Here is a 13,798-nt window from a genome sequence, read left to right on the forward strand (position 1 = left end):
GAGAGGCGAAAGGCTAGAGCGTCTAGAAGTGCATAAGTCAGAGGCGCCACAAGTCAGACTCTCTCAGCCCATGGAGGACGAGGGAAACCCTCACAGGAGGGCCTTCTAGGGCAGGAATCCTGCACAGAGGCCACGTTCAAAGGCCACACAAAGCGTCGGGACCTCGGGAGGGCGCCTCGGTCGCGCAGCGATGACGTCCTTCCGCCCCTCGTCTGCGGCGCTTCCGGCGGGAGAGGCGCGGCGGCCGCCATCTTGGGCGCTGGGAGCGAGGCGGGTCCTGGGCCTGGCGGGCGCCTGGCTTCCTGGGCTGGGCCCGGGGCGATGGCGGGGCACTTCGACGCGGAGGACCAGTCGCGGTGGTACTGGGGGCGGCTGAGCCGGGCGGAGGCGGTGGGGCTGCTGCAGGGGCAGCGCCACGGCACCTTCCTGGTCCGCGACTCCGGCACCATCCCCGGCGACTTCGTCCTCTCCGTCTCCGAGAGCTCCCGCGTCTCCCACTACATCGTCAACAGCCAAGGAGCCGGAGGAGAGGCCGCGGGGGCCCCGGGTGAGCCAGCCTTCCCTCCTTCCGAGGGCCTTGGCTCCTCCTGGGGCTCTAGGGAGAGCGCTTCTTAGGCCAGTCTGTGCTGGGTCCCAGAAGCAGCCCTGAGTCCCTGGCGATGCCTCTCTTTGCCAGAGCAACCCGTTCCGAAAGAGGCCCAACTGTGGTGGCTCTTATTCAGGAGCGTGAGAAGGCACCTAGCTTTAGACTCTCTCCACTTGCTGCTGATTCCTTAGCCTTCCTTCCATAGCTGTATATATCTTGTACGCCACAAGTCACACTCTCTCAGCCCATGGAGGACGAGGGAAACCCTCACAGGAGGGCCTTAATCCTAAAAGCTAACTATAGGGCTCCGGTTAGTTAAAAATAGAGCAAAGACAAGGGAATGCGTTCTGCGAAAGCGCAGGCGGATGGAGACGTTTTGGCTGAGGCTGCCAAGCTCCCCCCGAAGGCCTTCCTTGACTGAGGTTCCCCCTTCTCTCCTCTCTCTAGGGTTGACTCCTTCCAGGTTCCGAATCGGCGACCAAGAGTTCGACTCGCTGCCGGCGCTGCTGGAGTTCTACAAGATACACTACTTGGACACTACCACCTTGATAGAGCCTGTCTCCAAATCCAAGCACCACGGCGATGCCCAGCCGAGGCCGGAGGAGGCGGAGTATGTGCGCGCCCTCTTTGACTTTAATGGCAACGACGACGAAGACCTGCCCTTTAAAAAAGGAGACGTGCTGAGGATCTGGGAGAAGCCGGAAGAGCAGTGGTGGAACGCAGAGGACGCCGAGGGCAAGCGCGGGATGATCCCTGTGCCGTACGTCGAGAAGTACAGGCCTGCCGCCGCCACTGCCGCCGCCGCCATTGTGCCGGCTCCCGTCGGCGGAAGCCAGGACCGCGTGGCCCCGCAGCCGCCGGCAGGGCTGGAGCCTGGGCCCTATGCGCAGCCCAGCATCAACACTCCGCTTCCTAACCTCCAGAACGGCCCGATTTTTGCCAGAGTCATCCAGAAGCGGGTCCCTAACGCCTACGACAAGACGGCCTTAGCGTTGGAGGTACGTAGCGGGCAAAACGCTGGGCAGAGGAAGAGATGGGTCCTACCTGCTTCTTATTCAGTTTTCTTTCCCCGCCTTCAAAACAGCTGGAGGCTCTTTCAGGTATTCATCTGAAAAGCAGACAAGCTTTTCACGTTGTTTCAGTTGAAGAAGGGGAGGCGTTCCATTTCAGGCACCATGGCTGACCTTGTGCCACATGGCTGTAAATATAACCATGGTTCACTAAGTAGCTGATTTGGGGCCTTAGATCCTCCTGCATGCCAAGATGAGGAAAGTGGCTGCAGTTCCCCCCTTTGAGTTAAAACCTCTGGGACTGATTTCTGCTGTTCGCTTTGAAGCATTTCCTAGTCAGCATTTTAACTTGCTTCATTCAGCCCCCTGTGTTCCCCAAAGTGGAAGAAATCAGTCCAGGAAGGGAGTCTGCACACAGACATGTGCGCCTTGCTTTACAGAAATGGGCTGCCGCCCTGGCGAACATGGCCTGAGCCCTGATGTCTAATGGGAATTCATTCCCCTGCCAAGTCTATTGGCCAGGTATGAGCTGACTGGATCCAAAGCACAGTTCCCCCAGAACGTCAGGACAGGCCACTAGACCTTTTGAGCCACTGATTCGAGAGAGTCATAGACTCATGGAAGAGACCACTAGGGCCATCCAGTCCAACCCCATTCTGCCATGCAGGAAATCCAAATCAAAGCATCCCCGACAGATGGCCATCCAGCCTCTGTTTAAAGACCTCCAAGTCCTTTTTGTTCAGGCTTACAAGAGAAGTGGCTGAGGATGCAGAGAGGAAGGTTCCTGCTGCAGCAAAGGGCCTTCGCAGGTGGAGAGCTCTGCTGAAGACCCTTTGGTCCAAAGGGCGTGTTGAAATTATTTCCATCTTCTGCCTGGGTTGCTGTGACAGGGCCTTCAGGCAAACTTATAGGTGTCCTTTTGAGGCACATCAGTCACGACAACCTTGCAATTCTGTCATTTTATTTCAGGAGGAGGAAGAGGAGAAGGGCATACGCCTCATTTCACAGGCATTATTCTGAGGACGTTATTACCTGTGCCAACAGAGTCTGCTAAGTTTCCCTTTCTGCCAGTCCTTGCCCTTTGCAACAAATGGGCTTGGGCTACCACCTGCAACTCCAAAGCAAGGCAAGGCATTGGCCATTTCTGTGCCCACCCAACTTCCCCAAACAGTCTGACCCTCCTTCCTGAGTTGACTCTGTGCCTTAAGTCTATGGAGGTTATAGATCAGTGATGGTGAACCTTTTAGAGGCTGAGTGCCCAACCTGCAACCCAAAACCCGCTTACTTATTGCAAAGTGCCATGTCCCTCTGGCTTTCTAGTAACAAACTCTGTGCTGGGGCGACAGCACATGTGCCCACAGAGAGGGCTCTGAGTGCCACTTCTGGCACGCATGTCATAGGTTCGCCATCACTGTTATATATCAAAGATAGTGCTGAGATGTTGCTGGTGTAATGGAAGCAGCAACGGCTCCACGTTGTAATTCCAAACTGTTGTTGTCAAATGAGTTTTACACTCCCTTGCTTCCAAGCAGCCCCTGGAATTAATACCCCCTTATGTTCCTTCCAACTGTTCTTGCTGCACTAGGAGCGCTGACCTTTCCGGTTGCCTTACTTTCCGCAAGGGGCCCTTGTCTGGGAACGTGTCCCAAATGTAGTTCTTCTTTGTCCAAGGAATGGCACGCTCGCTCCCAGGGCTAATGGCAGCGTGTTCCTTCTTGGTTCGCAGGTTGGCGAGCTGGTCAAGGTCACCAAGATTAACATGAGTGGCCAGTGGGAAGGCGAGTGTGGCAGCAGGCGGGGGCACTTCCCCTTCACGCACGTCCGGCTGCTGGACCAACACAATCCGGAGGAAGACTTCAGTTGAGCGTGGCTCCACTGCTCTGCTTACAGGTGGGAGCAAATAGGTGGCCTTCCACTGCAGCCGTGAGACAGACTGTTCCTGAAGATGTCAAGAGATGCAGGTGTTGTTTCTGCAAGCATCCCAGTATTGATGTCCTGTTCCTGGGACCCAGCATTTTAAAAAGGCTCCTGTTTCCAGGGCACAAAGCCCACAGAGGCTCCTGGGCCAAGTGGCAAAACTAGCGTCAGGGGAGGGTTAGGGCAGGCGCCACCTCTCCTCCTCCTTGTACCCCATTAGTATGAGAGCGCTATGGAGGGCTCTCATTTCCAACCTCCTGAGGCTTTTTTCTGCAGGAGGCAAAGATGCGCAGTTGTCAAAGAAGGTCACAGCATGCTAACCCAATAATTTCCCTGCTTTGAGTCTGGCTTTTTCTGTAACTTCAGTGCCCCATCTCCCTTACATACCAAGTAAGGCCTGTGTAGGGTAGGGGTGTTTGTGTTTCACGTGGTCTTTCGATACTGGGATAGCTGTGGTATAACAATGACCATTTGAATGTGTTTGGGCCAAATCCAGTCATTCTCCAGAACCCTTAAGAAAGGGGGTTCAAAAAAATATAGTCTCCAGAACAGAAAGAGCAAGTAGGCGATTGGAGTTCAGAGGTAGGTTTCCATATCTATAAATGTATGGGTGCAACCTTGCACCTCCCTCCTGGTGCACAAAATTATGTCCATTGCACTTCTGTCCCTTTAGTCGGAGCAGCAAGGTTTGGGGTTTTTAAATCCGTGACAGGATCATGCATTACATTTCTAAAGATCTCCTTAATACTCCTAGGCATTTAGTGTAGCAGGACAGCTATTGCTGTCGTAATTTGAAATGGCAAGCGCTTCCTCTCCCCCTCGTGCCACCCACCCACCGCACACCCCTGCTGTGTGGGACTGGCTTCTTTCCATCTGTAAGACGGTCAAATGGCGGATTCGTTAAGATCTTATTTTTTAATAAACTAACAAATACTCAAATGCTTCTGGACTGATTCTAAGGCGTCCGTGGTTCACCAAAAACAGAGCACTGCTATAGCTTCTACCCAGTACTCAAATAGTACTCCTGTAGTAATGTATCTTGGGCTGCTTGTTCCCTTTGACAAAGGAATCTTGCCCAAGTGTGACTGCTGTGCTGGACTCCCCTGCAGGGCCTCAAGAAGCCTTTGCCAGGAGGCCTCTGCTGCTGGTGGACTACAACTCCCATGGTGGCAGTATCCAAGGGCCCTTGGGGGTGTCACGCCGGTCTCTCCTCTGGAAGCAGGCAGAGCTGGCTCTGAGGCTGCCTTTCTTTCTCCCGACAGGCCCCTTGCGCTGCCAGGCCAGCAGGGAGGGAGGCTGGGAAGGCCTTCCAAGAGTCTCTGGGGATGCGTGCGCTCAGAGGGCGCTTGCTACCTGGCCCAAGAGAGGGAGATGCTGCCTTGCCTTTGTGGGGACCGTCCCTGGGCTGGAGGTTCCTGTCTGGAGCCAAGCCCCACAAGCGTTGTCTGTGCTTCTGCCCCTCCATCTCTGCCTGGAAGAGAAGGAGGCCGTGGCCCAGGCAGGCGGCCAGAGCTTTGACCTGGAGGAGGGGGCTTCTGTGGGCCCTGGTTCTGCCCAAAGGGAGGAGGGAGGACATGCACCGCTTTCTGGCTCCTGGTGCTCTTCCGCCCCAAAAGGTGCCCAGGAGCAGCTGCCCACCTGGCTCCCTGCTGCGTCTCTGGCTGCTCCTGGCACCTTTTGGGGCACGCCAGGGACATAGCCAAGGGGGGGGGGTTCTTGGGGTCTGGACCCCCCCCCATTAGAAAAATGAATGGGGCATGCAGCTGTGCCACCGCACCCAAGCCCCATTCTAATGGTGGCACTCAGTCTTCCTAAGGCACTTCCTAAAATCCTGTCTGTGCCCCTGGGCACGCTCCGCTCCCCCTCTTTCTGCCCAGCTTTTCGTAGGGAACCCCGGTGTGGTTAAATCCGGTTAATCTGTGGGGATGCCTAAAACCCTCCAGGCATTTTAATCCGTGTTAACAATGTGCCCCGAGTATGAAGGGACCTGGAGCGAAACGACAGTAGTGACAGAGACGGTGGTGGCAATGTGCCGCTTGTGTGCAGCGTGGCCACACACTTCCTGGGCAGCCGTCCTTTCAGGGCCTGGGGCGGACTTGGGCCCCATCGGGAAAGGCAGTAAAGCTGCCCAGGGACCAAGCCCCAAACGCCCCAGTCCCTCCTGGCCCAAAGCGGAGCGCGGCTGCCTCCTCCTCCTCCTGCCTTGGGAAGAGGGTCGGGGCTGTGGAGCCCCTTCTCCGGGCGGAGATCCGTTCGCTTCCCTGGCCTTTCCCGCAAAGGCGCGCGGGAGCCCAGCGGCGCCACACTCTCTCGGCCTCTAAGGCGCCCCCTGGGCCAGTTGCTAGGGGGCGGGGCGTTGCCAGGGAGGGCGGGGCCCGCTCCGCGCATGCGCTGCTCTGGCCGCCCGGCGGTGCCCGGATGTAGCGGGAGGAGGCGCCGCCGCCATCTTTGCCCGGAGAGAGCGAGCGAGAGAGAGAGCGAGGGAGAGAGCAGCCGGAGCCCAGGAAGGAGCCAGCCAGGGAGGCAGCGCGGACCCAGACCCAGCCCAGCCCCGCAGCACCACCGCCCTCCATCCATCCATCCACCCATCCGCCCCGATGGACGACCGCGAGGACCTCGTCTACCAGGCCAAGCTGGCCGAGCAGGCCGAGCGCTACGACGGTGAGCGAAGGCAGGGAGCGGGCCCCAGCCAGGGAAGCAGAGGGCAGGCAGCCAGGGAGGGAAGGAGAGAGGGAAGGGGCTGCCTGGCGAGGAAGAGGAGGAGGAGGGAGACAAAATGGCGGCCCCCGGAGGAAGGAAGGAAGGAGGGAGGGAGGGAGGGAGCGGCGGCGGAGGAGGCGGAGGCGGAGGCGCAGACAAAATGGCGGCCGCGCTGGCTGCCTGGCTGCCCGCCTCGGGGCGCGTCGCCCGTTGGTTCCGGGGGCCGGGGAGGGAGGCATGGCGGCCCTCCTTTGTGTGGCTTCCCGGGCGAGGCTGCCCAGAGGGAGGCGGAGGCGGAGGTGGAGGAGGCGGGGAAGGCAGCCATCGCCTCCCTGCGGCCAAGACCCGCCTCCCTGCCCCTCGGGGCCGCTCTCCTGGGAGCCGCCTCTGCCCCCGAGGAAGGAGGGAGGGAGGGAGAGGCCCTTGGCCAGCCCCTGGGCCCAGGGAGCGCTGCCTCCGGGCGTCTGTCCTGAGGGAGGGCTCCTGTCCCCCGCAGAAATGGTGGAGTCGATGAAGAAGGTGGCCGGGATGGACGTGGAGCTGACGGTGGAGGAGAGGAACCTGCTGTCGGTGGCCTACAAGAACGTCATCGGGGCCCGGAGGGCCTCCTGGAGGATCATCAGCAGCATCGAGCAGAAGGAGGAGAACAAGGGCGGGGAGGACAAGCTCAAGATGATCCGGGAGTATCGGCAAATGGTGAGCCTGGCATGGCAGCCTCTCCTGGCAGGGAAGGAAGGAAGGAAGGAAGGGGCTCCCTGCGCCTGCGGAGAGAGAGGCAGGCACTGTGGGGTTCCCCTTGGGCTCCAAAGGCAGGGCAGAGATTAAATGGGGTGGAAGTCTCTTCCTGTGCCAAGCGCCAGTCAGGGCTTGGATCCCTTTTAGGCCAGGGACTGGGAGAGGAAGGTTGGAAGAAGGTCCCTGCAAAGCCGGAAGGCAGCCTTCAGAGGCCAAAGGACGTCTGCTTGTGGTGCTGGAAGACCGGCCTTGCAACGCTCCCCTGATACCTGACAGGCGCCTGGGGCAGGGGCTGCCCATTCTGTGCCCATCTCCAGGCGTTGGTCCCATTTGAGCCAGGCCTCCTTCCTGGGGGAGCAGGGTCTGAGCCTGCTTTTGGCCACCTCCCTCTTTGCTGGCTCCATGGGTGTTTGACAGAGGCTCTGGGCAGCCTGGCTTGGTCTGGGGTTGTGGGGGAGCCTCCCACCGTGGAAAGACCCAGGTGTCTGGCACAGGCTGAATTTGCCCATGAGAGTCTCAGCCCCATTGTGTGCAACTCAGGCCCACAGGGATGCAATATGAAATGGCCTTCTGAAGAAGACACTGCCTCTTAATGGCAGCCACCGGCCTGTTCCAGACTGCCAAAATAAAGCTGCTTTGGGTCTCTTTGGAGGTATGCTCTTTAAATGACGCATGGGTCCTAAGAGTCCGGAGGTCGCGCCAAAGCCACACTCCATTCCTAAGCACTGGAGTGCAGCTTTGGTGCAGCTTCCGGATTCTTAGGGCACATGCATCATTTAAACAGCATACCTCCAAAGAGACCCCAAGCAGCTTTATTTTGGCAGTCTGGAACAGGCCACCCTGTCTTTTAAAAGGCAGGCAGGCAGAGAGCAGGGCCTGTGGGCAGGTTTCTACCTCCAAAGAGCTGGGGGTGAATGAAGAGATGAGGTAGGAGATGGGGGGGTGTCTCCCACTTGGGGGTCAAGGATGGCACTTCTTCCCCAAATACCAAAGCCCTTCTTCCCGCTGGGCAGTTGGGAAGGAGTCCTGAAATCTTTGGGGTCAAATCAGTTGTATGGATTCCATGACAACTGCTTTCCTGCATCTTCCATTCTTCCTTCTTCTCTTCCCTTTCTTTCCAAGGTTGAGACGGAATTGAAACTAATCTGTTGTGACATTCTGGATGTACTGGACAAACACCTCATTCCAGCAGCCAACACGGGCGAGTCCAAGGTCTTCTATTACAAAATGTAGGTGATCCCTCGGGGTCCAGCCCAAGAGTGGGGCTGGTCTGGGGAACCGGAGGGATCAGGGGAGGGCAGCTCTTGGATGGAGATGGGACCTCAGCCTCCCCCTTGTCCCCAAGCCCCTCCTGGAGGAAGGTTTGGCTTGCTTTCTCTCTCTGGAAATAAACATTTGAGGATAATATTCACACACAGGCCATACGGATTTCCCTCTGACTTGTCTATGTTACTGCTTTAAGTTCACAGACAGTAATACCTATAACTTAGCCCATAAAAGTGCATTGGTATCTAGCGAAATGTGCAGATACCAATACATTAATTTGGTATAGACTGATTATAACTATTTCCCTCGTGCCACTTCCTTTACGCTGAGGCACTGAACATCCCTTTCGGCTCTCAGGAGGCATCATGACGGAAGGCAGAGAAGCTGTGCTGAGGCCCCTCTGCGGCTGGACAGACTCCCTTTGCCCAGTCTCCAAAAACATAATGCCTCCAGGAGGCAAAGGGAGAGAGGAGTTTGAGTTCCAGGTTAGAGTTGGCCCACTGAAATCAACATAACTTGCATTTGGGGGGTGGTTCAGGATTTACATGGTCCTGCTTTCATTGGACGACAATGGAATTTACCCCAAACGTTCCCAGCCTATTTCAAAAAGTAGTATGTTTCTGTAGCTTCACGGAGCAGGCGGATGTATCCCGTGTTTGCAGGACTCAGGGGTGCTAACTCATACTCTGTATTGCCTTGCACAGTTCTTAGAAAGCATTTTGAGGGAGGAAAAACCTCAGAGGAGATCTAGGCTATAAGATTCCTTTCCCAGGCCCTGAACTGCAGCAGGGAAAAAACAGCTGGGATGGGGCACAGAATTAAGTCTTCTTTGCAGGATAGGACAGCAGTGTCTGGAATAACATAGAGCCCATGCAGACAGGCCAAAATGAAGCTGCTTTGGGTCACTTTGGAGGTATGCTCTTCAAATGATGCCACACTAGTAAGCCATGCTCTAGTCCTTAGGACTGGAGCAGGGCTTTGGCACAGCTTCCGGCCCCTTAGGACGCATGCATCATTGAAACAGCATACCTCCAAAGTGACCGGAAGCAGCTTCATTTTGGCCTGTATATGGAGCCATAGATAAGGGGGAAAAGGCTGAGATTTTCTAAGTGAAAGAACATTTTAAAAGTAGATTTAATTTTAAACTCTTGCTTTTATCCATATTATGTTCTTCTTTTTCTCTCCTGCCGCAGGAAAGGGGACTACCACAGGTATCTTGCTGAGTTTGCCACAGGAAATGATAGAAAGGAAGCAGCTGAGAACAGCCTGGTGGCTTATAAAGCTGCTAGCGATATTGCAATGACAGAGCTTCCTCCAACGCATCCCATCCGCCTAGGACTTGCCCTCAACTTCTCTGTTTTCTACTATGAGATCCTTAATTCTCCTGACCGTGCCTGCAGGTGAGCCATGCTGGGGGGCAAGGCCAGGGAGGGCTCTGGGCTTCTTAGAAAGAACTCCCTTGAGTCCAAGCGATCCCCCCACTTGCAAAGCCAGTCTGGAGACGTCGCTCTTTCTTTGTAAGAAAAGATACAGGATTTGTTTCTAAGTCTCTGGTCCATGGCCAATTCATAGGAGTTCTTCTACACCTTGACCGGGTTTGAGCTGTCCCTGTATCAACAGCCTTTCTTTTCGCCTCTTCTCGTGCAGAAGAGTGTCATGTGAAAAGGAGGCCCTCGTATCTCATTATTCTGTGCTGGGGAAGAGCACATTATGGCTAGCCAGTTGAGAAAGGAGGGAGGGGAGAACCCTACTGTTCCTATGGCAAGGAGTGCCCCAGATGCCCGAGGAAGTCTAGCCGCTGATGGCAACCCTCTTGTTGTTGTTGCAGGTTGGCAAAAGCAGCTTTTGATGATGCCATTGCAGAATTGGATACGCTGAGTGAAGAAAGCTATAAGGATTCTACGCTTATCATGCAGTTGTTACGTGATAATCTGACACTATGGACTTCAGACATGCAGGGTGATGGTGAGTCGCATCTTCATCCGGCAGAGAACAGGAGGGATTTGTGGCAAAAGGTTGCTGTGTGTCCCCCGTCTGTAAGAGGAGCGCTCCTGTCCTAATGGGGGGGGGGGCTCGATTTTGAGTGCAGAGCTGCAGATCAGGGGATTGGGAGAGGCAGCCTTCCCCCTGGTTTGGATTCTGAGCCAGAGATCTTACTGGGAGACCCCAAGTCTGGCCCAAGGCTTTGGGGAGGGGGCTGGCCTGTGTTGGCTTAGGGGGAGATGTCCAAAGAATAAAGACAGGGATGTCTCCTTTCTTGAGGGGCTTGGCTTCTCATTTCGATGATGAGCCTCTCCCAGGGTTTGCCATAAAATAACTAAATAAAAGCTTTGCTTTTAACCCTACCTCTGTCAAAAGACAATCGAGGCGGCTTGCAATGAAAAAGATCCATACAGTACCCAATATCCCTATTATTCCCTCCCTCCCCTAAAACAACAATTAAACACATTAACCATTACTGGCTTTCTCTGTCGTTGTGTCTGAAAGGTGGGCCACGGTGCCCTGCTACCCTGCTTGTCTCGGCCGTGGGCACTGCGGACCTTTCTGTCATCTGATTCCAGCATCATCCTGAAATGAATTACTGTTCATCTCATACTTTCTTAGCTCCTTCCTTCCTTCCTTCCTTCCTTCCTTCCTTCCTTCCTTCCTTGGTAACCCTTGTTTTTTGCCTCCCTTTTCTGTTGTGTAGATTCTTAAAGGGAACTCCACCTGTTCATTTTCTTACACTCTACTTTGTAAGTCTTCACAATGACTTGGGGTATATCTGGGCTCCTCCTTATCACTCACTAACCTTGCCTGCATCTGGTTTGCACCTCTGACTCCATGGTAGGCCTATGCGCTCTTCCCTCTCCTCGTTTCAAGTGGGCCCAGCAGCCCTGAGTGGGCACTAAGAAACACTTGCTCTTGAGCCAGTGTTCCCAGTAGGTCTCTTGGTGCGTCCACTGATCTGCACCATTGGGCAGACCCTGGGCTTCCCTTCCGCTTGGCCCTTTCTGTGGATCCAGTGCTCTGCCCCATGAGTGTAGGGCTCTGCCATGTAGGGCTCCTCCTCCTCTTCCCTGCCCATGCTGCCTTGGAGAGCCACTCGGGGCACAGTAGCGATTGGACTCATCTCTCAGCTGGAGTGGCCACTGCATGCCCTGGGCTCGGGTCCAGTGGGGTTATGCATGCGTTCCTTGCTTTGAGGGACCCATGCTGTCAGTGCCAGAGTGCAGTGAAGTGATCGATTGGTTTGAGCGCATGATTCAGTCTGATCATGCGGTTTTGGATTAACTGTAAGCATGGGACCACCCTTGGTGGAAGGGGTAGCCTGTGGGCTGGGGCACCGGTGGCTTGTCTTGGGCTTGCCAGGTAACAGACTGACAGGATGGTGGAGCGGATGTGCCAGCGGTACTAACATGGGATTGCTGCACGGAAGAGCGTGTTTTCTTCCCCCTCGCTTGGTTACAGAGTGGGAGTTACTTCTTGTTTAGTGTAAACCCAGCAATGTGGAGCGCACTCTCCGGTGGTGGATCTGAGCTGGGACCTGGCCCAAGTGGCAGCCAGGGCAGTGGGGCTGGATCCTTGCTGCCTTGGCTGCTTTGAGCCCAGGTGTTCTGGGTTGAGGCCTGGGGATGGATCCAGAAGCAGAGCGCTTCAATGGAGCCCTAACTGTTCCTTTTCCTCCGCAGGTGAAGAACAGAGTAAAGAAGCGCTGCAGGATGTGGAAGATGAAAACCAGTGAGACGTCAAGGCCAATAAGAGTCCCCCTTCCTCCTCCTCCTCCTCCTCCCCCCCCCCATCCCTCCCCATAAGCCCCTCAGTGTCCCTGGGAGCCATCTTATCTGACGTTCATGATGGCCTCCAGAATTTAGGTTCCTGCCCTGTTGGTTTTTTTACACAGTTGAAACGTTCTTTAAAAGGCAAGAGTGAATGTCTGTGGATTTTACTGGTGCCAGCTTTCAGTTCCTTTAAGACACTAACCGGACTGGCTGCATAGAGGCTTTTCCTGCATTCCTGTGTTGTCTTCTGTCAGTGTTGGAGGTAACATCTGGAAGCCATTAGAGATCTAGAGGAGGCTTCTTGCACTGTAGTGCATGTGGTGGCATTTTTCATTTTTTATAATTGTTTAAACAATTTTATACCAGTGTTTAAAATTGGCGTTTAGCTTGAAGTTTCAGGTTTCGTTGGAACAGTTCTTGTAGTGGTTTTGCTGTAAAAGGAAAAAAAAAACAACCAAGGAAAAGAATTTGAAACTGCGCTGAGATGTTTCTGCGACAGAGATGGTGCTGGTAACGGTTCAACATCCGTGGCTGCTCATTCTTGCCTTCTCTTACTTTCCCTCCAAGCAGGTTAGCGTTGAAGGTGGAGGCGCGGAGGAGCCTGCATGTGTGTTCAATATTTTTCTCTCCCTCTCCCTCTCCCTCTTCGCTAGCTCAACCTCTTTTGTTCAGTATGTGTAACTTGAAGCTAATTTGTACTACTGGATATCTGACTGGAGCCACAGATACAGGATCTGTATTGTTCTTACTGAAACACAGCATGGAATTAACATTAAACTTAAATAAAACAACCCTAAATTAAACTGAGGCCAAATACTACTGCTACTTTACCCTGGCAACTGTTTAGCAAGAGGCATTGGCAGAAGAAGTAGCAGGAGGCGGTGTGATTTCGGATAGAGCCCTCGGCTGCAGATAAGCCAGGATTTCCAAGTCTTCCTTTCTGGCTGTAAAGAGGGAAGACTTGGGCGCAGAACCAATCTGAGCGGGTGCTTCCTCTCACTTGCCTACAGAGACAGACATCCATACAAAGAGTACCAGGTTGAGCTAGAGCGAACGCATCTTTGAAACCCCCAAACTCTGCTCTCTGATTTGCTTAAAACCTGTTTTATTTCAAAGTTCACCCCACTGTTAGCTGTGCTCAGGCCTTTTGGCCATAGACTGAATTGATTATAGGGAAATTTGGTGCCCCAGCTGCCCAAAAGGTCTCCCTTCACTGCTTCAGCTTCATCTCCTCCTCCTGGCTTACATACTTCTGGTCTGAACTGTCTCCTTGTCTTTTAGCTTTGTCTGGACTTTCCCTTTGGACTGAGCAGCAAGTCTGTTGGATCAATAAAGTGCTGTGTGTAAAGATTTTGCACCCAGGCTGCTCTCTACTGAACCCTAGCAAGAGCAGGGAACACTTCAGCTGTAGTCCAACATTGAACAGATTGTACTTGGTGATCCGTAGCCAGTTAACTTTTCCTGTAGGGCAAGGATTTCTGCTGTCGTCTTGTTGTCTATGGCCATTCAGACGCCGAGTTCAGGTGCCTCACGCCTTCCATGCCTGGTCCGTTCAGCCTTTTCCCCTTTGCATTTTGCAGAGATGGTCCTGCCACTTCGCCTGCTAAATGTGGTGCACCATGTTCTCACATAACTGGCAGAACTGCAGTGAGTCGGGTGCAGGTACTGCCACCCAGCAATGGCACTGCCACTATGGCTTTAGTGAGGGTTGTGCTCTGCACATGGAAGTAGTTGCTCCTTGTGCCGGTTGGGTGCCTTTTCAGGGAGGGGAGCTCTGTCGCTTTCCACAGCAGAGGGTTAGCCATGCTCAAGGCAGGGCAAAG

General features: G+C 54.5%; 2 protein-coding genes across 3 annotated transcripts; both read left to right on the top strand.

Moving 5' to 3' along the window:
- Positions 1-235: 235 nt before the first annotated feature.
- On the top strand, positions 236-4,452 carry CRK (CRK proto-oncogene, adaptor protein). Its single transcript, XM_089484120.1, has 3 exons — positions 236-547; positions 1,034-1,584; positions 3,323-4,452. Exons 1-3 carry the CDS (start codon positions 322-324, stop codon positions 3,458-3,460), a joined length of 915 nt encoding a protein of 304 aa, XP_089340246.1. The 5' UTR covers positions 236-321; the 3' UTR covers positions 3,461-4,452.
- Positions 4,453-5,922: 1,470 nt separating this feature from the next.
- On the top strand, positions 5,923-12,778 carry YWHAE (tyrosine 3-monooxygenase/tryptophan 5-monooxygenase activation protein epsilon). 2 transcript variants are annotated; one of them, XM_089484377.1, is made up of 7 exons: positions 5,923-6,174; positions 6,710-6,909; positions 8,071-8,177; positions 9,408-9,614; positions 10,043-10,179; positions 10,904-10,949; positions 11,886-12,778. In XM_089484377.1, exons 1-6 carry the CDS (start codon positions 6,111-6,113, stop codon positions 10,909-10,911), a joined length of 723 nt encoding a protein of 240 aa, XP_089340503.1. In that variant the 5' UTR covers positions 5,923-6,110; the 3' UTR covers positions 10,912-10,949; positions 11,886-12,778. The 2 variants fall into 2 exon arrangements, with proteins under 2 accessions (XP_089340503.1, XP_089340502.1); XM_089484376.1 differs by lacking the exon at positions 10,904-10,949 and having other exon boundaries at positions 5,925-6,174.
- The last annotated feature ends 1,020 nt before the right edge of the window (positions 12,779-13,798 follow it).

This window comes from Sceloporus occidentalis, unplaced genomic scaffold (genome assembly GCF_023333645.1).
Source record: "Sceloporus occidentalis isolate IW3139 unplaced genomic scaffold, rSceOcc1.0.p SCAF_21, whole genome shotgun sequence".
Classification (NCBI taxonomy): domain Eukaryota; kingdom Metazoa; phylum Chordata; class Lepidosauria; order Squamata; family Phrynosomatidae; genus Sceloporus; species Sceloporus occidentalis.